The 25518-nt window shown below is 35.9% G+C and overlaps 2 protein-coding genes across 3 annotated transcripts in view; both read right to left on the bottom strand.

The window, feature by feature from the left end:
* Positions 1-3391: 3391 nt before the first annotated feature.
* cdk20 (cyclin dependent kinase 20) lies at positions 3392-12696 on the bottom strand. Its single transcript, XM_056464081.1, has 8 exons — positions 12609-12696; positions 12403-12516; positions 10518-10706; positions 10316-10437; positions 10180-10242; positions 8578-8701; positions 8030-8185; positions 3392-6061 (listed from the first exon to the last, which is right to left on the bottom strand). The coding sequence occupies exons 1-8, from the start codon at positions 12681-12683 to the stop codon at positions 5870-5872; spliced, it is 1035 nt and encodes a 344-aa protein (XP_056320056.1). The 5' UTR covers positions 12684-12696; the 3' UTR covers positions 3392-5869.
* A 2631-nt stretch (positions 12697-15327) lies between these two features.
* hcfc1b (host cell factor C1b) overlaps positions 15328-25518 on the bottom strand; it is a 48324-nt gene continuing 38133 nt past the window's right edge. For both annotated transcript variants that reach the window (XM_056464078.1, XM_056464079.1), the window contains exons 22-28: positions 22859-23146; positions 21221-21339; positions 21010-21147; positions 19558-19743; positions 18656-18953; positions 17074-17137; positions 15328-16991 (exon numbers count right to left, since the gene is read on the bottom strand). In XM_056464078.1, the coding sequence (XP_056320053.1) occupies positions 16952-16991; positions 17074-17137; positions 18656-18953; positions 19558-19743; positions 21010-21147; positions 21221-21339; positions 22859-23146 (1133 nt within the window). In that variant the 3' untranslated portion in view covers positions 15328-16951. The remainder of the gene's footprint in view (positions 16992-17073; positions 17138-18655; positions 18954-19557; positions 19744-21009; positions 21148-21220; positions 21340-22858; positions 23147-25518) is intronic.

Here is a 25518-nt window from a genome sequence, read left to right as displayed (position 1 = left end):
TGTTTAACAAAAAAAAAAAAAAAAAGTGGTTTAAATCCACTTGAGGGAGAGTAAATAAGAAAACTTAGATTTTCCTGCACGGCTTTTTAACAGGGTTATGATAATACAAAAGGTAAACTGAGATGGAGAAATGAGGAGAATATGGTAAATTAACAGTGTCACGCAACACAAAGTTCACCCAATAAGGGATAGCTCACCCAAAAATGAAGTTTTACAAGGTATTTACTCACCCTCAAATGTTTCCAAACCTTCATGAGCTTATGTCTGTGAAAGTCAATGGTCACAGGTTTCTAACATTTTGCAAAATAACTTATTTCTAACATTTTCTAAATATAAAAACTTATTTTAAGTTCAACAAAGGAAAAATAAAAGTGGTTTGAAACCACTGGAGTGAGAGTAAATAGTAAGAAAACTTTAATTTTCCTCCACGGCTTTTGAAAATTGGGATAATCAAGGTGAATTGCGAAGGAGAAATAATGAGAATGTTGTAAATTAGCAGGGTTACACAAAGTTAAAGAGATAGTTCACACAAAAATTAAAATGTACTGATGAGTTTATTTAGTCTGTTGAACACAAATGAATTTTGAAAAATATTTAAAACTTGTTTCGCATTGGCTTTCATAGTATTTTTTTCCTACTATAGAAGTCTACTATACTACACTGTTGCTATTTACTATGACCTTTTGTGTGAAGCTGCTTTGACACAATCTACATTGCAAAAGCGCTATACAAATAAAGGTGAATTGAATTGAATTGAATAGAAGTCAATTGTCACAGGTTTCTAACATTTTTCCAAAGTAACTTACTCTGTGTTTAACAAAAGAAAAAAATGGCTTAATACCACTTAAGTGAGAGTAAATAGTAAGAAAACTTTTATTTTCCTCCACAGCTTAACAATGTGATTATAATATAAAAGGTAAATTAGGATGGAGAAATGAGGAGAATATGGTAAATTAACAGTGTCACGCAACACAAAGTTAAAGGGATAGTTCACCCAAAAATGAAAATGTACTCAGTATTTACTTATACTCAAATGTTTCCAAACCTTAATGAGTTTATTTCATCTGTTGAACACAAAAGTACATAATTTGAAAAATGCTGAAAACTCATTGACTTCCATAGTTTTTTTTTTTCGGTGAAAGTCAATGGTTACATGTTTCTGCCATTTTGCAAAATAACTTCTTTTTTGTTCAACAAAAGAAAAATAAAAGTGGTTTGAAACCACTGAAGTCAGAGTAAATAGTAAAAACTTAGATTGTCTTCTGCAGCTTTTCAACAATGTGATGATCATATATAAGGTAAACTGAGATAGAGAAATGAGGAGAATATGGTAAATTAACAGGGTTACACAAAGTTAAAAGGGCTAGTATACTCAGCATTTATAATAAATTATAAATACTCAGTATTTACTCACCCTCAAATGTTTCCAAACCTTTATAAGTTTATTTCGTCTGTTGAATGCAAAAGAAGATATTTTGAAAAATGCTGAAAGCCTGTAACCATTGGCTTCCATAGTCATTTTCATTCTATGGAAGTCAATGGTCACATGTTTCATATATTTTCAAAACTATATATACATATTTTGTGTGCAATAAAAGAAAAATAAAAGTGGTTTTAAATCCACTTGAGTGAGAGTAAATAGTAAGAACTTTGATTTCCCTCCACGGCGTTACAACATTGTGATGATCATATATAAAAGGTAAATTGACAAGGAGAAATGAGGAGAATATGGTAAATTAACAGGGTTACACAAAGTTAAGGAGACAGTTCAACCAAAAATGATAATTTACTCAGTATTTACATACCCTGGATGGTTTCCAAACATTTAAGACTTTATTTCATCTGTTGAACATAAAAGAAGATACTTTGAAAAATGCTGAAAACTTCTGTATGAAGAATGTTGTAACCATTGACCTCTACTTTAGAGGTCAATGGTTACAGACTTCTAACATTTTCCAAAACAACTTATTTTGTTTTCAACATAAGAATAATAAAAGTGGTTTGAATCCACTAGAGGGAGGGTAAATAGTTAGAAAACTTAGATTTTTGAGTGAACTAACCCTTTAATTAAACAGATTTACACAATTGAGGGAGAGTTTTTTGAATCATGTAGTATATAGTAAAATCATAACAGCCATAAGGTAACAACAATAGGACAACTTATGGCACTATTAATAGAAACTGGTTTGCATGTGTTTTCATGTTCACTGATAACACTAGTTTCCTGCACGGCTTTTCAACAATGTGATAATCATTTATATGGTAAATTGAGATGGAGAAATGAGGAGAATATGGTAAATTAACAGGGTTACACAAAGTTAAAGGGATAGTTCACCTAAAAATGTAACATTTACTCAGTATTTACACGTCCTTAAATGTTTCCAAACCTTTATGAGTTTCTTTCTTCTGTTGAACACAAGAGAAGATATTTTAACGAAAGCTGAAAACCTGTAACCACTGACTTCCAGAGTATTTTCTTATAGAAGTCAATGGTAAAAGGTTTCTAACATTTTCTTAAAATACTTATTTTGTGTTCAACAAAAGAAAAAAATGGGGTTTGAATCCACTAGAGAGAGAATTAACATTAAGAAAACTTTGACTTTTTGGGTAAATTATCCCTTTAATTAGACAGATTTGCTGAGGTTAACTATTAAGGGAGAGATTGTTGAATATAGTAAAATCACAACAGCCATAAAGCAACAATGGAACTTATAGCACTATTAATACAAACTCAATGTTTGTATGTTCACTGATAACACTAGTTTCCTCCTCGGCTTTTCAATAACGTGATGATCCTATATAAGCTAAACTGAGATGGAGAAATTAGGAGAACATAGTAAATTAACAGGGTTACACAAAGTTAAGGAGACGGTTCAAAACCCATATGAGTTCTTTCTTCTGTTGAACACAAAAGAATACATTTTAGAGAAAGCTAAAAACCTGTAACCATTGACATCCATAGTATGAACAAAATGCTATGGAAGTCAATGGGTACAGGTTTCCAACATTCTTCAAAATATCTACTTTTGTATTCAATAGGAAAAAAGAAACTCAAATAGGTTTCGAACAAGTGCACGATAAGTAAATGATGACTAAATGTTTAGTTTTGGGTGAACTGTCCCTTTAAGATATTGAAAATGAACATATGCTCAGTAAATCAAAAATACAGCAAAACTGTGAAATATTACTGACATTTAAAACAACCTGATTCTATTATAGTAGATGTTATTACATAATTTAGTCCTTTGATTCAAACTGAATTTTTTTGCATCATTACTCCAGACTTTTCAGAAATCACACTTGTATGATGACCTGCTAGTGTAACATTTTGGTTATTAATAACATAGATAATAAACATTATTCTGAATGCAGGAAGTCCAAAAGAACAGCATTTATTTGAAACAGAACTCCTCCTGAAATGTTACAGGAAATAACTCCTCAGAACTCCTAAAATAAGTAACGTTATAAATTGAACACATGCCTGCTCAACAGTTTCACTTACAAAAATCATATGTACTCCAAACTTTTAAACGGCAGTGTACTATTTATTGGCGGTTAGTTGTTTGCATGAAACTCTTAATAAAGCTGCATGACCACACTTGTACACAAGTTTCTATCTATTACAGATGTGTTTAACTGAATAATACCCAGATCACTGAAATTCAGTTACTGGTGTTAGGTGATATGGTTGTTGAGTAATGTTTTCCATTCTCATTTTACAGTTCCACTGAAGTGGAGTAAGTAAAACAGCGTGAGATGCTATCAAGTCAAATTAGCCTGTGTAGGCGTACAAATTAAACCTGGAATATTTTATCAAATTTGAACAGAAAAATAAAAATAAAAATAAAAAGTAAAACTAGTCACGTCACATCTCATAACTCACAATAATATTTCACAAAATTTAAATAAATATATAAATAGTACTGAAAAGCTAAGCTGGACATGGCATTTGGAATTCACAAGGTATATTCACCAAAAATAAAACATGATATATCCTATTCCTTTATAACAGAGCATTGTGATAAATCATGAATGTTTTTTCAAGAAATTCTGGAATTGTTAGGTAAGTCATATTGATTTTATTCAACATCATAACAAAATAAGTCGTGGTTAGGCCCACACGGAATCTGCGCAGATTTTCAGCCCATCATTGAGTCTCTTTTTTACTTGTGTAAATGTGTGTAAATTTAAATTTATTCAGTTTTTTAATTAATTTCACTAATATTATTGTGATGTAAAAATAGTAATATTAAAATGTTTATTTGATTTGTTTACAATACAGTTTTTATAGTAGTATTTTCTGTCTTTTAGTAGATATATTATATAAGAGACTTGCTTTGTTTACCTATGAAGTGGATCTAATTGGATTTGCATTGTAAACATTAAATAAAAGTTACCATGTATTCTTTTTATTTCATATATTAAGTTTTTAGTTATGATACTAAAATTATTCTGCATAAATCCTCAGATGTTGTACAAAATTCTCCACAGAAATAGCAAAAAATGTCAGCAGATTCTGTCTGGCCGTATTCATAATACTATGGTATTTCTAAAACTAGTATGTGTTGTTATTATCTAAATCATAGCTTTTTATGCTAGAAATTTTACTTTCATCCCATTTTACTTTATTTAAATAGAAATGTTTTATGAAGCTTCTCATATCACAAGACAGTAAAGCTAGACAGAAAAAAGCCTTCATAAAAAGCACAACTTAAACATTGTATAATCAATATACAGTTGAAGTCAAATTGATTCGCCCTCCTTTCGTTCTTATTCTTATATTTCACAAATGATATCTAACAGAGCAAGGAATTTTTCACAGTATTTCCTATAATATTTTTTCTTCTGGAGAAAGTCTAATTTGTTTTATTTCGGCTAGAATAAAAGCAGTTTACATTTTTTAAAACCATTTTAAGGTCAATATTATTAGCCCCCTTTAGCAATATTTTTTCGATTGTCTACAGAACAAACCAACGTTACACAATTCAACCTTAAATCTGGATTATTCTCCAGTTATTAAATAAACCAAAGTCAAATATTGCACTTATATTAGTTAACACACCTAAAGACATTGTTAATAAGTGTTTTTTATTTCAATATTTGTACATTTTTTTTTGTCTTAAAACCACTTTTGCATGTATAATCCAAAGCTGTTGGTTTTGAATTGATTTTTGACTTGTAGGCTGCGAAATAACTTGATAATGTAATCCATACTAATCTAGTATGGAAACTATAATATTCATGAGCCAATAAGAATCAAGCATTTAACAAATTCTTAAAAGTACAAATGAATTCAAAACTAACTATATGATTTTATTAGCTCACATTGCTAGTTTTGTGGTGAACAATTAATCTTTGCATGTCATTTAGAAAAAAATGGTTTGCCCTTGTAAATTGATGTGGTAAATTCTGAGTCAAATTCTCAGATCACGTTTGTCTGAGGTATTGGGCGTGGCTAACATACTTAACCACGCCCCTCCTACTATCAGTTTTGACAACAAACAGAAATGGTGAAGCAGGAGGTGTCTGTTAATAACAAGAGGTAATAATAATTCTCCCCAAACCTTTTCCTGATCTTTCTGAATGAAATGCCTACTTAACTACATCCAATCAGCTCACAGTAGAAAAAACAAGCCACGCCCACTGTTTTAACATTTGATATTCTGTTTCTAAAAGAGCTGCATCACAATACCAAAAGAAAATGGTTGCAGCTTCCAGTTCATGCGGACTCAAATTTAAATAACTTGTAATATTTTTAGCATTTTGTCCCTTAATCCTTTAAAAATGAAACGATCATGTATGACTGTAAATGTGCCGCTTTCTGCTGTGAAACGAAATACAAACCCTGACATTTCTGCTCATGTGGGTGTCACGAACAGCTCCTGGCGTGCTTCTGGATGAGACTTGGGTCTACCACACTCTCGTGTAAAGGCCGATCGACGGTGAACTCATGAGGCGGCTGCATGCGCTGTCTGGAGTGTTTTCCTCCACGCTGAGGAATGGGCAGCTCTGAATGATGAGCCGGGAGCGGATCCGTGAAGAAATAAGGATGGAGTAAAGCCTGGGGAAAGCAACAGTGTTAATATGAGTGCATTGGAGTTGGATGACTGATTTAACCCTTGTGTGCTGTTGGGGATGTGTTCATACACTCTGGGGTGATTTTGAGTCTTAATTTGGCCACAATTTTCTCTGCGTTTCATCAAATTGAGTGTTTTTTGGTGACAAATCTCATTTTGACACATATTTTCAGAAATGCTTTGAAATTAAAAAAAAAAAACTCAATACATTCGGGGCAAATTGACTACCCTTTCATTATATCCGTGGCTGTAATTTTGCCTCATTGACTTCCATTATAATGACATTTTTTGATTGCAAAAATCTTGACAGCATATAATCACGCATTCTTGATTGTTGCTGGTTTTCTCTGTTGGGAAGAGGTAAAAGTTCTTATTTTTTTTTACTGTTGATCATCAGATGCAGTACAAAAAAAGTGTAATCTCTGGCTTCTATTTGGAGTTGGGTGTGTGTATATGTGTGTGTTTGAGAGAGAAAGAGAACTTTGCACAGTTATCTTGATATGTCTGAAAAAATCAAAATAAGGAGCTCAGCAACATAAGGAGCTCAGAACATAGTAAACAGTAAGTGTATATATGCACACACACACTATAATCTGCTGTTTTACTGCACAGAACTCCATATGAAAGCCGGAAACTTTTTTGCACAGGCGTATCTAAAAACATTAATCCTGCGAACTGATGATCAACAGTAAAATGACACATCTGACTTCTTCCCAGCAGGGAAACCTACCAACAGTCATGAATACATGATTATATGCTATTATGGCTTTGCAATCAAAAAATGTCATTATAATGGAAGTCAATGGGACAAAAACAGCCCCCAACATAACGAGAGGGTAGTCAATTTGAACAGTACAAAAGAGTTAGCGTTAGTTTACCCAAAAATTTTATTTCGGTTATTAATCACTTAACTCTCATCTCATTTACAATCCCCTGATGAACAAAACCTTTGTTTATCTTCAGAAAACAAATGAAAATATTTTAGGTGAAATCTGAGAGCTCCCGCATCCTCCATTGACTGCAATGGTCCCTTTCCAAGCCCATAATAATATCAAAAAACCTCCTCAAAACAGACTATATGCCTTCAGTGGTTCACTCAGAATATTATCAAGCGACAAGAAAAGTTTTGTGTAAATAAAAAAAAAAAACTACTTTATTCAACAGTTTCTTCTCCTCAGTGTCAGTATATTGCGCATGCCACATTCATGAGCACTGTGCAGTGACGTATAACCTCCAGCTGCCCGCGTGCAACTTTCAGTTCAAAACAAAGCATAGGCGCATACAAGGTCAGAGGTGAAAATCAAGACCAAAACATAAATATGCTCAATATACTGACACTGATGAGAAGAAGCTGCTGAACCAAGTCATTTTTTTATTTTATTTTTGTTTTATGTGTGCACAAAAGTAATTTTGTAGTTTGATAATATTCTGATTGAACCGAAGGCATATGGTCTGTTTTGAGGATGTTTTTAGTATGTTGTCTATGGAGAATGAGGGATCTCTCGTATTTCACCTAAAATATCTTAATTTGTGTTACCAAGATGAACATAGATCTCATAAGGTCTGGAACAACATTGGGGTGGGATAATTAATAACAGAATTTTCATTTTAGGATGAACTAAGCTTTAATGTACACTCAAAAAATACTTTTGCTGCTTGTTCAAACTACCCATTTAAAATGAGTCAAAACAACACAATTCTTAGTTTGGGGACAACTTAATTGTTTTATGTTCAAACCACTTAAATTTGTAAAAACGATTAAGTTATCTTAATTTGTGTTGGGACAACATTAGGGATTAAATTAATTTATAAATTACATTTTTTACAAATTTAAGTGGATTAAACAAAACAATTGTCAATAAATAATCAATAATTGTGCTGTTTTAGCTCATTTTAAATAAGAATGTTTTGAGTGTAAGTGTATTGGAGTTAATCAGTCTTTCCATGCGCACCTGTCTAGCACTGATCCTCTGTTTTGATGGATAGACCAAAAACTTCTTCAGCAGGTCTACAGCTTGTGGTGACGTGTCAGGTACGATCTCCTCTAAAGGAATGGGTGGGTTTTCTTTAAATGTGATCTTGTTGTAGTCTGGCAGTTCGGTTATCTCCTAAATTTGATAAATCAACATGACAGGCATTTAGGGGATTCGTTCAGCTACTATGTTTCATTTTATTTTGTATTAACCTTATTCTGCGATGTGGCAGTGCGCTTGTTTTTCCGATTCAGTTGCCTATGGGAGAAATGACTAGGAATAATAAACAGCAGAAAACCGTCATGCTACTTGCTCCACAAATAAGTGTGTTCATGACTATACAGAAAAAGTAGGATAATGTAATAGGAAAATGTCTGTTTACAACATCAAGCAGCACAACGAGCTGTTTTTAATGTCTGTAATCAATGGAAGTGAATGAGACCGGAAGTATCGAGCCAAAAATATTACAATAGTGACATGTGAAGAATAAGGTCAATAGTATTGATGAACCGTTGTGTAAAGCTCACTGGCCAGACTTTCTGGTTAGGAGTTCCCAGCACTCGGAGCACACAGCACAACTGTTCAATGTCATTCTCCCCAGGGAAAAGTGGAGAGTTATTCAAAAGCTCTCCGAAAATGCAGCCCACAGCCCTGAAACAAGCCAGAAAAGATGCACTGAGACTGGATGATGTAAAATGACACTACTGCCATCTAGTGGACACTTAAGTGAAAGGATGACTGTCATTATGAAATTACTGTTGGCAATTCTTTCTGTCAAGCGTTGTACCAAAACTTCTCCTCGTTTGAGAAGATGTTCAAATCAGATAAAAATTATTGTGCATAGATTAACAACCAGGTGTATTGACCCATATATCTTTATTGTGATGAATTGTTGAATCCATTGGGAACTGATTGATGTTTCATACACAATATATCACATCCTATTGCACTAGAAAGAATAACATATAAAAGGCAAACTAAAAAACTACAATAAAATGTATGATCTGTTTCTGGAAAATAACCAAATATCACCACAAGCAAGAAATACCTCCGATTCTACTGATTGATCTGCACATGTACATTTTTACAACATTTTTACCAGTACAACTGATTTGTTTGGATGCTTTGGGGAATGGGGTAACAAAATAATCAGCACTCCTGTGAAACTGTATTTTTTATATATATATTTTCACATATGCACATAAGTTATGTATGTAACTTTTACAGTGTTTCCTATTATATTCTAGAGAAAGTCTTATTTCTTATTTGGTTGGAATGAAAGCAGTTTTTAATTTTTTAGGTTATTATTTTTATTATTATTAGCCCTCTTAAGAAATACTTTTTTAAATTGGTTTGTTCTGTAGATACTATCAGCATGGCGGCACAGTGGGTAGCACAATCGCCTCACAGCAAGAAGGTCACTGGTTCGAGCCCCGACTGGGTCAGCTAGCATTTCTGTGTGGAGTTTGCATGTTCTCCCCATGTTTGCGTGGGTTTCCTCCGGGTGCTCTGGTTTCAACCACAAGTCCAAAGACGTGGTATAGGTAAATTGGGTAAGCTAAATTGTTCGTATTGTATGTGCGTGAATGAGTGTGTATGGATATTTCCCATTGATGGGTTGCAGCTGGAAGGGCATCCGCTGTGTAAAATAAGCTAGATAAGTTGGCGGTTCATTTCACTGTGGCGACCCCAGATTAATAAAGGGACTAAGCCGAAAAGAAAATAAATGAATGTATGAATGTAGCCACTGTTGTCCAACGACATGCATAATTAACTCAACTTGCCTAGTTAAACTAATTAACCCAGTTAATACAAGTATCATGCAAAATTATTATTAAAATATTATGTACTGTCATCATGGCAAAGACAAAATAAATTAGTTATTAGAAAATAGTTATTAAAACTATTATGTTTAAAAATCTCCTTTAAGCAACATTTGGGAAATATTTGAAAGATAATTACAATTTTACAGGAATATTGTTTTATATTATGAACGTTTTCATTTTTTTAAGTATTTTAATTTTAATTTTTATTTTAAGTATTTTTACAATAAAAAAACACTGCAATCTTATAAATTGTTATGATTTCATGTCCATTTGAAGAATAAACTACAAAAAAAATTGTATTACCAGAGATCAACTCCTTCATCATATTTTCGGGCACCGTATAAAAGTTCTGGTGCTCTGTACCATCTGAAAAATAGCACAACAAATGTTTTAGGCATATGATTTCGGCTTTATCTCGAACAGACTCAAGTAAACTCACCTGGTGGCCACTTGGTGACTGTAAAGACGATCTCCTTCGTTGGAAAAAAGCCTAGCCAGACCAAAGTCAGCGATTTTCAGATGACCAGTCGAGCTGATCAGAAGGTTTGCAGGCTTCAGATCCTACATACACACATACAAAAACATAAGAAGCATAGATACATAAACACACAAAAATGTTGAACACAGGAACACAGACTCACCCTGTGCATGATGGAGTTCTCGTGGCAGAAAGCCACTCCTTTCAGCAGCATCATCATATAACTTTTGACCTGGGACGCGGTGAGAGGACGCTGGGAATTCCTTATGACTTCTGACAGATCTGATAACATGTACTCGAACACAAGCACAAAGCCTGTGCCATGAGGGAAGACATCTTTCAGCTTTACCACCTATACAGACGATACAAGCATTTATGACATATGATGAAATTGAAAAAAGATAACATATACAGTTGCAGTCTAAATTATTAGAGCTCCTGTGATTTTTATGTTTTCATTTTCAAATATTTCCCAAATGATGTTTAACAGAGCAAGGAATTTTTCACAGTATTTCCTATAATTGTTTTTTCATCTGGAGAAAGTCTTATTTGTTTTATTTCACCTAAAATAAAAGCTGTTTTAATTTTTAAAAAGCATTTTAAGGTCAATATTATTAGCCCCCTTAAGTAATTTTTTTTTGATTGTCTACAAAACAAACCATCGTTATACAATGACTTGCCTAATTACCCTAGTTAAACCTTTAAATTGCACTTTAAGCTGAATAGTAGTCTTAAAAAATATCTAGTCAAATATTATTTACTGTCATCAAGGCAAAGATAAAAGAATTCAGTTATTAGAAATGAGTTATTAAAGCTATTATGTTTAGAAATGTCTTGAAAAAATCTTCTTTCCGTTAAACAGTAATTGCGGAAACAAATATAGAGGGGGCTAATAATTCAGCAGGGCTAGCAATTCTTCAACTGTATATCTGTTATATTTATATTATATACCTAACATAAATCTGCTTCAGTGGATTCTCTGTGGAAAGCCGACCTCCACCACATATCCAAACAAAAATCATACTTTGCTAAATCAAAATGACATGAAAATTTGAAATTATTACATAAAGATAAAAGTAATAATCAATACATTGCACAAAGTTTTTTGTGGCAATTCTGACTTTGCCATGACTGCGATTTTAACTCAGTAATCCAAAGTGAATTCAAAAGTCCTATTCTGGGTCCACTGTTTCATAAAACAATCATTATATATATATATATATATATATATATATATACCACACTCACCAGCCACTTTATTAGGTACACCTGTCCAACTGCTTGTTAAGGCAAATATCTAATCACATGGCAGCAGCTCAATGCATTTAGGCATGTAGACATGGTCAAGATGACCTGCTGCAGTTCAAACTGAGCATCAGAATGAGGAAGAAAGGGGATTTACGTGACTTTGAACATGGCATGGTTGTTGGTGCCAGATGGGCTGGTCTGAGTATTTCAGAAACTGCTGATCTACAGGGATTATCACGCACAACCATCTCTAGGGTTTACAGAGAATAGTCTGAAATAGAGAAAATATCCAGTGAGCGGCAGTTATGTGGGGGCAAATGCCTTGTAGATGCCAGAGGTCAGAGGAGAATAGTATAGATGGGACAAAAACTCCAACTGTTGAGCAGTTAAGACGACATTATTTCAGAATTATTCAATTGTTCTCTAATTTTTATCGCCAGTGTATGTGTGTGTATCTATCTATCTATCTATCTATCTATCTATATATATATATATATATATATATATATATATATATATATATATATATATATATATATATATATACACACACACATTTATACAATAGTATAAAAATACAATTGATGTAAGGGACTTTTTATCTACTTGTATTTGCTTATGTATGTATGTATGTATGTATGTATGTATAATTATTATTTACCAAACGATTTTTTCCTTATGTTGCCCATATTCACCGAATATGAGCTGCATAGAACTAGTTACAACACGTTTTATGCAAAATAGATTCTCTTCATTCTCCACTGCACAGGTTTGAGAAATAAGCAATGATCATATCTCACATATTGGTTGTCCTCAATCTCTTGCAGGGCTTTAATTTCTCTTAACGCCTGGTTCGGGATGCCATCTTCAAGTCTTCGCAGAGCCACTTTTTTCAAAGCCACCGTCTCTCCTGTCTGAGCAGATTAAGTACACATAGGCATTTCGTTAGAAAACGGTCTAATTACATTAAATAAATGAAGATAAACATGGCATAATCCACTTTTACCTCGATATGTTTGGCTTTAAAAACAATCCCGTGAGCTCCTTCCCCAATCCGGCCCAAAATACTGTACTGGTCCATTCCGATGCTACAAGACTAGCTGGCTAGCAAAACAGAAATAAAAATCTGTTTTATGTCTCAATGAATAGACTGACATATATTCCAAGCCGTTATTTGACAAAGACAAAATAAAAAGATAAGTTAAAGCAATCACTTGCGAGCTGAAGGGGCATTTATTGCGAGAAATAAGACGATGCTCCGCTGAGGCGACTTGCAGTTGTCATGGAGATTTCTGTACGGCAAGCAAATGAAGTCAAACTGTATTATTATGAGAGCGCGCCGTTATTTAGGACTCAATAACCTCATATTTTAAAATAAAAAATATGCTTAACATATAATTTAAATCAATTTAAATATTACGTTTTTTAACAGAACTATTAACCCATAAACAAACGAGAGCTGTCACGTGGATCGTGTTACTTTTCTCATCGCTCGTCTATGTATACCTACCATACTGATCTGCGTTTACGTTTGTTAGCCGATTTATTGATTCGTATGTATCAGGTGACACTTAAATAAATGCGATTTCCTTGTGTTCAAGGTTTAAAAGTCATTGCGTAGTATATATTAGATTTTATCTAGTCTGATTGGCTGACGAATAGTTCCGTTGTTGTATCGTTGTTGTAAACCTGCTCTGACGAAGCTACAGTCAAATAAATTTGCTAACTTACTCTATATAGAGCAAGATACATCAGCATAAATAATAAATGACTTTTTAAACCTGTATTTGTATAGGGAGTGAACTTAAATCAATCTGCACCATTTATGAGACTTGTGTACTTTAAATGCTGTAGTATAAGTGAGCTTTGAATTTTATACTTTAAAGACTATAATATGAACATAATATAAACAAAACCAATCATGAATAAAAGACAACAAGCTGTCAAAAATATATAAATAACAGAACTCAATAGTAACGATGTAGGCTACCGTAATGGGACGTTTATTTAAAGCAATTTCTGTAGGCCAGTTAGACCATAAACTAAATAAAATTCAAAGCAAGTTTCTAAAGCAACAAAATTAAAGTGCACAAGTCTCATATATGGTGTAAACTAATTTAAATTTACTCCCCCTACAAACACAGTTCACATATAAACCTAATTTACACTGCTGTATATATTTAACCGGCAGCTAGCTCTCTTCCAACTTTCATATGGTAGCCCACTGAAGCCAAGTAGGGCTGCACCAATGACTGTATGGGCTGCAATTAGTCATTAACTGGATGGAGACCACATGTAAAAGCTAGCTTGCTGCCAAAAGTGGTGTTAGTGAGACCAGCAGGGAGTGCTCAACCTGTGGTCTGTGTAGGTCCTTTTGCCCCAGTATATTGATAGGGACTCTATACTGTGAGTGCCGTCTTTCGGATAAGACCGAGTCCTGACTCTCTCTGGTCGTTAAAAATCCCAGAATGTCCTACCCTGGGATCCTGCCAAAATTTGCCTATTCATCATGGCCTCCTAACCATCCCCATATCATACTTGGCTTCTTCACTCTGTCTCCTTTCCACCAATTAGCTAGTGTGTGGTCTGGTAAACCTCACTTCTCTTGACCTCTAAAGATGCTCTAGCAACAGATGCTAAAGGTTATGGTCTGCGGCCTCCTTGTTAGAGCAACCAACTCGGATACAAAGAATTGCCAGTTCCATCCCAGCTCAGACTGGGATGGGTGCAGTAGGATCGGTGGGTTAAAGGTGAGGACCCTTCCGGGACGGGAGTGATGTTTAGGGGGATGAGTGAAGCAGAGGCCAGCTAGCAAAGTGCTATGCAGGTAAACCTCACTCCTCTGACCTCTAAAGGTGCTCTAGCATCTGTCGCTAGAGGCCATGGTCTTTAGCCTCCTTGTTAGAGCAACCAACTCGCATACAAAGAATTGCCAGTTCGATCCCAGCTCAGAACGGGTTGGGTGCACCAAGGAGGGTTACACGTGGGGGCTCGTCCGGGATGGAAGTGAGGTTTAGCAGGGTGAGTGTAACAGAGACCAGCTAGCAAAGTGCTATGCAGGTAAACCTCACTCCTCTGACCTCAAAAGGTGCTCTAGCGACAGATGCTATAGGCCAAGGTCTTTAGCCTCCTTGTTAGAGCAACCAACTCCCATACAAAGAACCGCTGGTTCCATACCAGCTCAGACCGGGTTTGGTGCAGTAGGGCCGGTGTGTTACAAGTATTTTAAGGGTAAAAGCTTGTCAAATATCAAGACAAAACATTTGATTAGAAGCATCTTTAAAAAGCAAGATCACCACCTTTGGTCTGTTGAATTAAACAGTTCAGTTCTAAAATAATATTATGGCCAAATGACCACCTCTTGTGTGCATTTATTTTGTAATATAATACAACAGGTCATTAAATATTCCTCACAAAAATCCATGCTTCACCCTTATGTAACGGTCTTATACAAAATTCTTATTAAAGTGTCACCTAGACAAAAAGGCAAAAAAATACATACAAAACCTCATTACTGAGAGAACTCTTTATAGAGAATATTAACGTTCAAACCCCAAAGCCATTTCTCCTCTTTTTTTCCTGATACAAATCATCTTTAATTTCTTGCTGGTCAACTATATATATTTCGTGTACATAACATTTCTCCATAGACAAGACCATTGAACAACCAATCAACACAAACGCTGAATTAAACAGCAGGCGAAACAAGACAAAATGAACAGAGACAGAATTCCATTACTTTTATATGTCAAGACACAAAAGCAATCAATAGATGACAACATGTAAAAACATTTTGTTACAGATAATTATATAAAAAAGGCAAAGTTTTTCATTTTTTACGTCTTGCTACGTGAAAGAACTAATTTACAACTGACTTCAAACTCTGGCTAAGCCAACAATCCATCCATTTTTCCATCCACTAGAAACAAACGGTTTCCAACTTCCATTCAAAAAAATAAAACAAAAATAAAGACAACTATCAAAATCTCTCCATAACTTCCACCAATTGAGAGCATTTACACAGGCCTGCATCCTTAAACCTCATTCCCGAAAGTCCAAACAGGATGAAAAGGGTTCAAACGTTTTGCTGCACAGCTTGAGAAGAATCCCAAATCATATCTTGCAACTCACAAAACCAAGCGTATAAAAGAAACAGGGAAAAAAGTAAATGTACAGGAAATATTGACTAGTGAGACAAGGGAGAAAATAAAAATATATATTTTTATGCATAAATGTTAAAGAATAAAATATTAGGAGTGAAAAGGGGAAGATGGATCATTGTTCAGAACAAATACATACATTTTACATTACAAATCCCAAAAGAAAGGTGAACAGGGGATGTGAAAACACTGGCTCTTAAGACAAACCGTCAAATCCTCAAGCTTGGAGACTACAGAGATGAGCTGATAACCAAGTGTGAGCTTTAAAACCGTGCCCTGAAGCACACGTACAGGATAATGAAGGAACTTTTCTTAAAATTAAAAAAACAAATACAAAAATAAACCACACACAAAGAACTCCTGTATCAACATTTACTATTTTTGAGAGGGGGGGGGGGGGTTGTTTCTCTTTATACAAGATCTAGTTGAACGCAATGCAAAAGTAGTATGTTTTTTTTTCATCTACATGTCCGTGTAGTCTTCAGCAATCGTCCCTCACGGCAAACGTATGAACACACAGTGATGCAAAAACAGGCTACTGAACTCGAAGTGAATTAATAATTACAGATTCTCAGAATGAGTCTTTATCCCTCACAAGCGTCACACCAAGTGCTGTCCGTTTTGTTTCTCATTGTAGATCAATGCGATTCGCTGTCCACGCTTTCACAGCGCGGGCTCTTCCTTTCAGCGTGTGGTTGAAATGTACAGACTTGCCCAAATAATGAAAGCGTCAACAAACCGACAATAGAGTGAACGTTATTTTCTCTGTTATCTATTGCTTGTATTGAAATAAGCTTCAAAATGAATGAATATCAAGGGAGGGAAAACCAAGAATGAGTAGCTGATAATAGTTATAACTAGGACTGAACGCTGCCGTTGGAATCTCTTAAACACAAAATTGTCAGGAAAAGCAAATGTATGTGCTTTCTGAGGAGGATCAGTTGATTTTTTTTTTTTATCTAAAAATACAGTTAGGTGTCCATGGCACCAATACGTCCAGTGATGGGAGCAGATTCTCAAAAATGAAAACGTTTTGCTTTCTTTTTTGTCCGTTTTTCCTATTTTTGGCTGCAGTTTCCTTCCTGTTTGATTGCAGATGATGGAATGGGGTGAGAAGTGAAAGCCGGAAGTGGAGTTCAGTCATGGTTGAGCTCATTAAGAGGGCGGGGTGATGGGTCACGGTGAGCTCTCACTGGTCAGACCTGGCCTTCTTTGGACCAGCGCCTTTCCTGGAACATGCAAAGAAACACACAGCTCTGTAAAATGCATTAGGTTTGATTGTTTTGAAATGGAAAATTGTAACCAACTCACATATCGGGTGATGCTACCGGCCTCTTTGCTGCAGGTTTGGCCGCAGAGCCATCTTTACTAGTTTCTGCAAACAGATTTAAATAAAGTAATGTACACTAAATCTATAGCATAGGTAAAATGTGTATTTAAAGGGATAGTTCACCCAAAACTGACATTTCTATCATCGTTTACTAAAAGAAGTCTTTTGAAGAATGCTGAAAACTGGTTTGCATTGACTTCCTTAATATTTATCTTTCCTACTATGGAAGTCAATAGTTACAAGTTTTTAGCTTTCTTCAAAATATCTCCTGTGCGTTTAATAGAGAAAAGAAAAGCATAAAGGTTTGAAACCACACAAGGCAGAGTATTATTATTATTATTATTACATATTTATTGCCACATCAGCAACTTATGGCTATTTCGTGGCCAAATGGATTTACATTAAAATATTACATGATAAAAACAAATTCGTATTATATTAAAAAAAAAATTACTTTGACAAATATATCAAATATAAATAGATAAAATTTAAAGTTAAATTTAAATTTAAGATAAATGTTTTTTTTAGTTATATTTTTGATAAAAAAAAAAAATGTAAAACACTTCCTGGTGGTACCTTTCTAAAAATGTCCATCAAAGTGCTCTCCTTATAAAAATTTTGTCTAATGGAATTTAAACTTCTACATTCCAACAAAATATGTTTGATAGTAAGAGCAGTCTGGCAGTTATTACATTTCACAAGGCAGAGTAAATGGTGAGATAGTTTTCATTTTTGAGGGAAATATCCTTTTAAACAGATACTTTTTTCAGGTTTTCCCAGTTTTTAGAAGTTATAATTGGGTAGACTTCTATGGTGGTGCATTGTGGTGCTTAAATAAACAAACTCGTTTTTTGATTAAACCAAAATAGTCGGTTATGTTTGTTTGTTTTTATTAATATTTAATAAAGCTTGTCAGAGAAGATGGGGAAAATACTTGGCATTTTTTGGAGGATAAATAAGGTCACTGTGGTAAAACGCAAGGTAAAGGTTTACTTATCTTATGTATTATTACTGTTTTTAATTTTTTGTATGTGTGCTTTGTTTATTGAGTAAATATCATTTATCTGTGTTTACGGGATGTACGATAGCAACATCTAATTACTGAAACTGCTGTTGTTGGGAGGGGAAGAAAAGAAGACGTTAAAAGGATGTAAAAATGAGTAAACTGATGGTAGTGTTAAATTATTGAAGACATTTTAAAAAATTAGAATCATGAAAATTCATATTTAAGCTTTATAATCAAAGCACTATTAATATTTAAACAAAATAACTTCCTCTTTTTACAGAGGAGAGGACAGCAACCTGTTAACCACATGAAATCCACCAATAGCAAACTAATACCATCAATTCCTAAGGGACATAATGCTGTTTTATATTTATCCTTGTTAGCAAAGCAGTTCCAATTGGATGTGCATCAGAAAAGACTACTTTAATTTGACATATTTTCCAGTAATCTAACACTAAGATAATATTACACAATACATACTTTGTACAAATGAAAATTTGTAAGATATACAACTGTCATTAATAGTTTAATCCAACAAAATGTCACCATTTCCTCACCTTGTAGCCACCTGACTTGCGTGGCCGGGCCGTAGCCCTTCTCATTGCGGGCGGCGATGCGGAAGATGATGGCGGGTTTGGTGGTGTAGTCGATGTGGGCGTTGGAGAGGCTGGACGACTGCACTAGGCAGGACGGGTTGGGCCCACAGTACACCCGCATAAAGGCCAGCTGAGCAGGAGCGGACGCTTTTGCCTCTACCGTCTGTGAGCTCTGGATGGCCAGATACACCGAATACTCGATGATCTTCCCTGATGTGACTGAGGGAGGCTCCCAGGTCAAGTGGGCACCATCGGGACTCTGATAAGACAGAAAAATGATCAGTTAGGGTTGGGTAATTAATTGAAAAAGAAACCAAAACGGTAATCTGAAACCTGTAACTGAGTTTCCTAGTGTCAGTTTAGGTTTTTTCATGCATCATCCACATTTTCACTTCAGCAAATCAGTTCCAGCAAAAGAAGACAATGCAAGTAATATTCAGAAGCCTGACAGATTATTAGTAGTAATAGTTCTTAAAATTAAACAAACATTTTTATTACCAATAACATGTCAAGTATCACTAACTTACAGCGTACTCTCACTAGGCACAGTTGCCCACTCATCTTTAACGGAAGAGAAGCGCTCTCGCTCAGCACAGTGGAGATTTAGTTATATCGTTTATATTTAGTTATATCTTTAGTTATATAGCTTTAGTCGTTTGGGATGCAGTGAGGGGTTTGCATCTTTAATAAACTATGACAGTTCACATTTATTGAAAAATAAGAATGATAAGTAAATCCACATGAAACAGTCCCTTAAAAGTGACGTCACGTAGATCTATGTGGGGGAAAATTAAATTATACCCAACATCAACATACTCAAACATTCGATTGAATGAAAATAAAAGCAATTTGCTGTGACCAACCTTGCTGATTTTGATGGCACACGGTGCACCGGGGAAGCCCGGTAAGCAGGTCTTAAACGCAGAGACCTCCGAGAAAGTTCCTCGGCCGCAAGCGTTGATACCAGCCACGCGGAACTTGTAAGCAGTGCCCGGAGACAACTCGATCTTCTTCATTCGGCTGTAGTCTGGGATTGCACCAGAATCGTCCTGCAACAGAGTCAATAAAATGATTAATGTTCTACTCACCAGGTCCGGTTGCCCAAGAACTAATGCCCCCCAAACCATTTTCCTGATTGCATTTGCACCACAATAGAAACTTTGAAGCGATGCAATAATTTTTTCCATGATAATGGAAGTGGAACAGGACTAAATCAGTCAAGATTAGGGATGCACAATATATTGTTTCAGGATCGATATTGCAACGTGCGCATCTGCAATAGTCACATTGCAGAAAGTGCAGTGTTGAGTTTATATGTTGAGATTATAGTTTACCAAAAGCCAACAGTTCAGAAGACGGAAGATTTTTGGAGTCGCTGAAGAGTTTACCCATAATGTAGTGAAAGTTTATCATTTGCGTGTGTTTTTAAGGCCTCTGACTGTGCAAGTATTCAGGCACATGAAATTGTACTGTTTGTAATGCTAATAAACATGTGTTGAGCTATTTATACAAGAAAACTACAGTGTTATTTTACATTTGATTATTTAATTTATGTACCTGAATGCTGTGATGTAAATTATTTCACTTCTATCTCCCCCCCAAATAATACAGAATAATTTTCCAGAATAATCCAAATCAACATAAATGGATGAATTCTTTTCAAATAGAGCTTTTTAAGTAAAAAAGAGGTTGAGAAAAGGACACACTACAACAGACAAAAAAAACAGGTCGATAATGTTAACATTAGATGCTAACAGTGTTATAATGGTCACTAGTTGTTTCTATTGTTCTTTATTAGACTCTGTTCTGAAGTAAAAACCAATTAAGTTCCCCCAAATGGTGTTCCTAGAACTACAAGCTTTATTCCCAATTCTTGATCCAAGCATGAAGATACAAAAATGAGGCTACTTCTGCCAATAGCTCCAAAAACTGTGAGAGAGAGTTTTGAGTTTATTGCCATATCAGCTTCTCTGGCTATTTACTGGCAAAAACAGATCAAATTTACAAACATTTCAGAAACACTTTTGTAAAATAAAAAGGCGTTTACCAATAAAAAGGATACAACAAGTATAATAAATAATAATAAATACATAAAATAAGATAAACATTTTTAACAGTTTAAGAATTTCTCCTAATAAAAAAACTATTCAATCATTTTTAAAAGGACTTGCATCTAAAAATAATTTCCAATAACTGTGGAAAAAAAGTTCTTCTAGTCTAGTGTGAAAGCCACAAAATTATCTTGCTAAACTCTTACCAGCCAAACAGAACACCATAATGCAAACCATTAATCATGCTTATCAGTCAGAGCTTACATCAGTCGCTGCTGAATCATCTGCTGGCACGTAGTAGTGCGTGACGACCATGTTTGTGACTTTAACGATACCAACGTCAAACCACTGATTCTCTTTCTTCACCGGAGGCTTTACGACTACTGGAGGTGCTTCTTGCTTCTGTAAATAAAAGCAGTCGGTTGAGTAACAGATACTGGATGCAGTAACCGTCAAGCATCATCTGTGAACTCACCCCTGCTGCCGATTCGATCCCATTGGCCACCTCAGCTAAAGTAGTGGCTGCTTGCATCTTGGCAGGGCTGGCAACCACCAATGGCTGAGACGGTGCGAAAGTACTTGATGGGGCTAGAGCTGTAACAACAGGACATCGGTGTTGTAGTAGCATAATTAACCTAGTTAAGCCTTTAAATGGCACTTTAAGCTGATTACTAGTATCTTGCAAAATAAGCACCGTCATCATGGCAAAGAGAAATTAAATTAGTTATTAAAGCTAATGTTTAAAAGTGTGTGGACAAACTTCCCTCAATAAAAAACACTTGGAAAATAATGTATATCTTGTAAGATATTTTTGAACAGTATTATGTTTTTATTTTCTCTCTGATAACCTTATGATGCTTTTTTCCCTTTCTGTTAATATTTGTGTTTTTTTGTTTCGTGGACATCATGTAATTTGTGTTATGGTTTCTTGTGATGCAGATGCAGAAGGTGAAGATGCAAAAGGTGAAAAAGATACAGATGCAGAAGGTGAAGAAAAAAGAAGGTGAAGAAGATGCAGAAGGTGAAGGTTAAGAAGCAGCAGAAGGTGAAGGTGAAGAAGATGCAGAAGGTGAAGAAGATGCAGAAGGTAAAGAAGCAGCAGAAGGTTAAGGTGAAGAAGATGCAGAAGGTGAAGGTGAAGAAGACGCAGAAGGTTAAGGTGAAGAAGATGCAGAAGGTGAAGGTGAAGAAGACGCAGAAGGTAAAGAAGCAGCAGAAGGTTAAGGTGAAGAATATGCAGAAGGTGAAGGTGAAGAAGATGCAGAAGGTAAAGAAGCAGCAGAAGGTTAAGGTGAAGAATATGCAGAAGGTGAAGAGGTGAAGGTGAAGAAGATGAAGCAGCAGCAGAAGGTTAAGGTGAAGAAAATGCAGAAGGTGAAGGTTAAGAAGCAGCAGAAGGTGAAGGTGAAGATGATGCAGAAGGTGAAGAAGATGCAGAAGGTAAAGAAGCAGCAGAAGGTAAAGAAGCAGCAGAAGGTTAAGGTGAAGAAGATGCAGAAGGTGAAGGTGAAGAAGATGCAGAAGGTGAAGAAGATGCAGAAGGTAAAGAAGCAGCAGAAGGTTAAGGTGAAGAAGATGCAGAAGGTGAAGGTGAAGAAGATGCAGAAGGTGAAGAAGATGCAGAAGGTAAAGAAGCAGCAGAAGGTGAAGGAGTTGCAGCAGGTGAAAGATGCAGAAGTGAAGAAGGTAAAAAAGATGAAGGTGAAGAAGATGCAGAAGGTGAAGACGAAAAAGAAGATGATGTAGATGCAGAAGGAGAAGAAAGTGAAAAAGATGAAGGTGAGGAAGAAAAAAAGAAGAGGATGAAGATGCAGAAGGTGAAGAAGATGCAGAAAGAGAACATTTTAATTTTATAAGAGGGCAAATCATTTTTACTTTAACTGCATTTAGGTTTTGCATTTGACTGCATTTTACTTCCTGCTGCTCATCGGAAACCTGATGCACAAATGCAGTTGAATTACACATGGTCACTCTCAGAACAAAATTGCTTCATTTGCTGCCTCATATGTCACTTCATTACCACAAAGACCCATATGACCCAGATTTCAGCAAAATCAAATAAAAAAAATAACAGTTTAAAGATCAATTAACCATAATAACAAGCATGTCTTACTCTCTGCAGAAGTGCGTGGAATTAGACGAACTACAGCTCCTGTAACAGCAGTTGGCATCTCGTGGCCGTTGCTCTCGGAAGCTGGGTCATTGAGGCTGTCTGCTGGTGCCAGGCCTTCAGTGGGCAGAGCAGCGGCAGCAGCTTCGGCACTTAACTGCTGTGCTGCAGCCGCCTGTGCCTCCTGAAGCTGCTGTTGTTGCTGGACCAGTGCTGCTAGTTCCTGCTGGGTCAAAACGATAGGGATGGTGGTGGCCTGCTGGCCTTCATGACCTGCGTCTCCTTCCCCACCTGAAAAAGCAAAATAAGTCAGCTGAGGATTGTGGGAAGTCCAGTTGAGCATTATTTTCATTCTGCTACATGTATGGACAAAGTGGAAAGTAACGCTGTGTCTTGTAAGACCACTGTGCTACATAAACAAACAATCATAAACATAAACACAACACTGGACATAAGAGCTATTTTATACCTATACATATAACTATATTATGCCACAGCCATATCACCCTGCAGCTCAAGACCAGTTACTCACTGAAGCCAAGCAGCCCTGACCCTGAACAGTATCTGGATGGGAGATCACATAGGAAAACTCAGTTGCTGTCGGAAGTGGTGTTAGTGGCCAGAAGAGGGCACTCAACCTGAGGTCTGTGTGAATCCTAATGCCCCAGTAAAGTGAAGAGGACACTATACTGTCAGTGAGGGCCATCTTTCAGATGAGATGCTGAACCGAGGTCCTGACTAGGGGAGTAATCCTGGAAAAATTTCCTCCATCGGCCCTTACCGATCCTGGCATCCCCATCCACTGAATTGGCTCAATCACGGTCTCTCCGCTTCACCAATAGCTGGTGTGTGGTGAGCGCACTGGTGCTGTTGTCCTGTGGCTGCGGTCACAACATCCAAGTGGATGCTGCACACTGATGGTGGTGTGGAAAGACGCCACTCATGATTGTGAAGCACGTTGTGTGTATGGTCATACACGATAAATGCACTATATAAATACACATTACATTACATAACTAATATACTGAAGCTGTTATCCAACTATACTAACTACCATGTAAGAATGCGCTAAAGGTATGAGGATCCTACAACCTAATATAAAATTAGACAGAAAACACAGTGAACTACATTGTATTGGCCATTTTATTAAAACATGAGGACACTGATTAGATTCATTAACCATGTTTCTAGCGAGGGGTTTTACTAGTCTGGGATCTTCCTACTGAAATTCAAATTGTTGATATGTTATGTACTTTTAACTATTACTTCCTAAAGTATTTCATTACCTGGAGTAAACTGTTAATAAAACAACCTGTGGCTTCTTTTTGAATTGTTGTTGGGGCGGATTCCTCCTGGTTCAATAGGCCTCTCCCAGCTCCTACTGCTTTATGGCCCCAATTTAAAGCCCCTTTTTTGGGCCCTTATGTACAGATCTAACGCATTCATAACTTTTTTCCATTTATAGTTGTTATACGTGACTAGTGTTTGTGTTTTAAACATCTAAACTGGACTCTTCTCTCCCATACAGTAAGTGTCTTTCCAAACATACGTGACAGTTTCAACGTATGTTTTATACATTCATGGCTGCATTTACACAGATGGTTCTCACTCTTCTATGGCCCCATTTACACTAATTTTTAGAACAAAAACGATCCACATCCACACTGGCGTTTCACCTAGCATTTCCGAAAAGCTCTCAGTCCACACAACACCATTGAAAATGCACATCAAGTGACCACACACACTCTGGCAAACGCTGCAGCGTATGGCGAGGTCTGAGCCCCAGGCAGTCAGTGGGTGTTTTGAGCACAGCTCCCCAGGTGAGAGCAGTGCAGGTTGGACAGTACATTAAGGATCTACCGCTAGATCTCATCTCACTATAGTTGTTAAACGTGACATTCAATTCATCTTGGCTCTATCTAATGGGCTTTTGAATCTATTATTTGTTCTTAAGTAGCATGTTTTGGCTGAGCGCAAAGATAAGTTTCTATATTCATTTATGTAACCATGTACACCGAGTCTGCATATCTGACTGATTGCTTGCCTTTATTTCCTATATTGTACAAGCTTATTGTACTTTATACTTTTATAATGCCCATTATTGGTTAAAACTAATATTCAGAAAGAGACGGGGTATGTTTCATATTTTTCAATGAAAATATAAGGAAGCAGTTATGTTATAGGCTCTCTTTTGGTATAAATATGCATACAGTGAAGAATAAATATGTAGCTACATGATGCCTCATCACAAAGATTACACAACGTCTGTTAAGTTGTTAATATCAAAATGAAAATAGGCAGATCCTCATATTATGTTTTCATTTTATTGTTAAGATAGTGAAACAACGTAGCCAGGGTTATGTGAATGAGGGTGACTGTTCCCTTCGAAGATTTACCCGACGTGCCCTTGGGAGTTTGTTTTCCATATCAAACTTGCATCCTGAGGAATTTTGTGTACTTGATATTGAGAAAAGGCCCCAATCTGGTAGCGAACGTCTGCAGCCATGCCTCCGTTTTTAGATGTCTCCGCTTTCCTCCATCCACACTGAATGAAATTTTTTAAAATGAAAATGGCCTCTTCAGCGTTTCCAAACCACTCCGTTTTTGGTGATCGAAAACTCTGGGGTAGTGTGGACGGATGGCATAACCGTAGCAAAAGTTGT

Source organism: Danio aesculapii, chromosome 8, assembly GCF_903798145.1.
Source record: "Danio aesculapii chromosome 8, fDanAes4.1, whole genome shotgun sequence".
Taxonomy (NCBI): Eukaryota; Metazoa; Chordata; class Actinopteri; order Cypriniformes; family Danionidae; genus Danio; species Danio aesculapii.
This window is presented reverse-complemented; position numbering and strand designations above follow the sequence as displayed.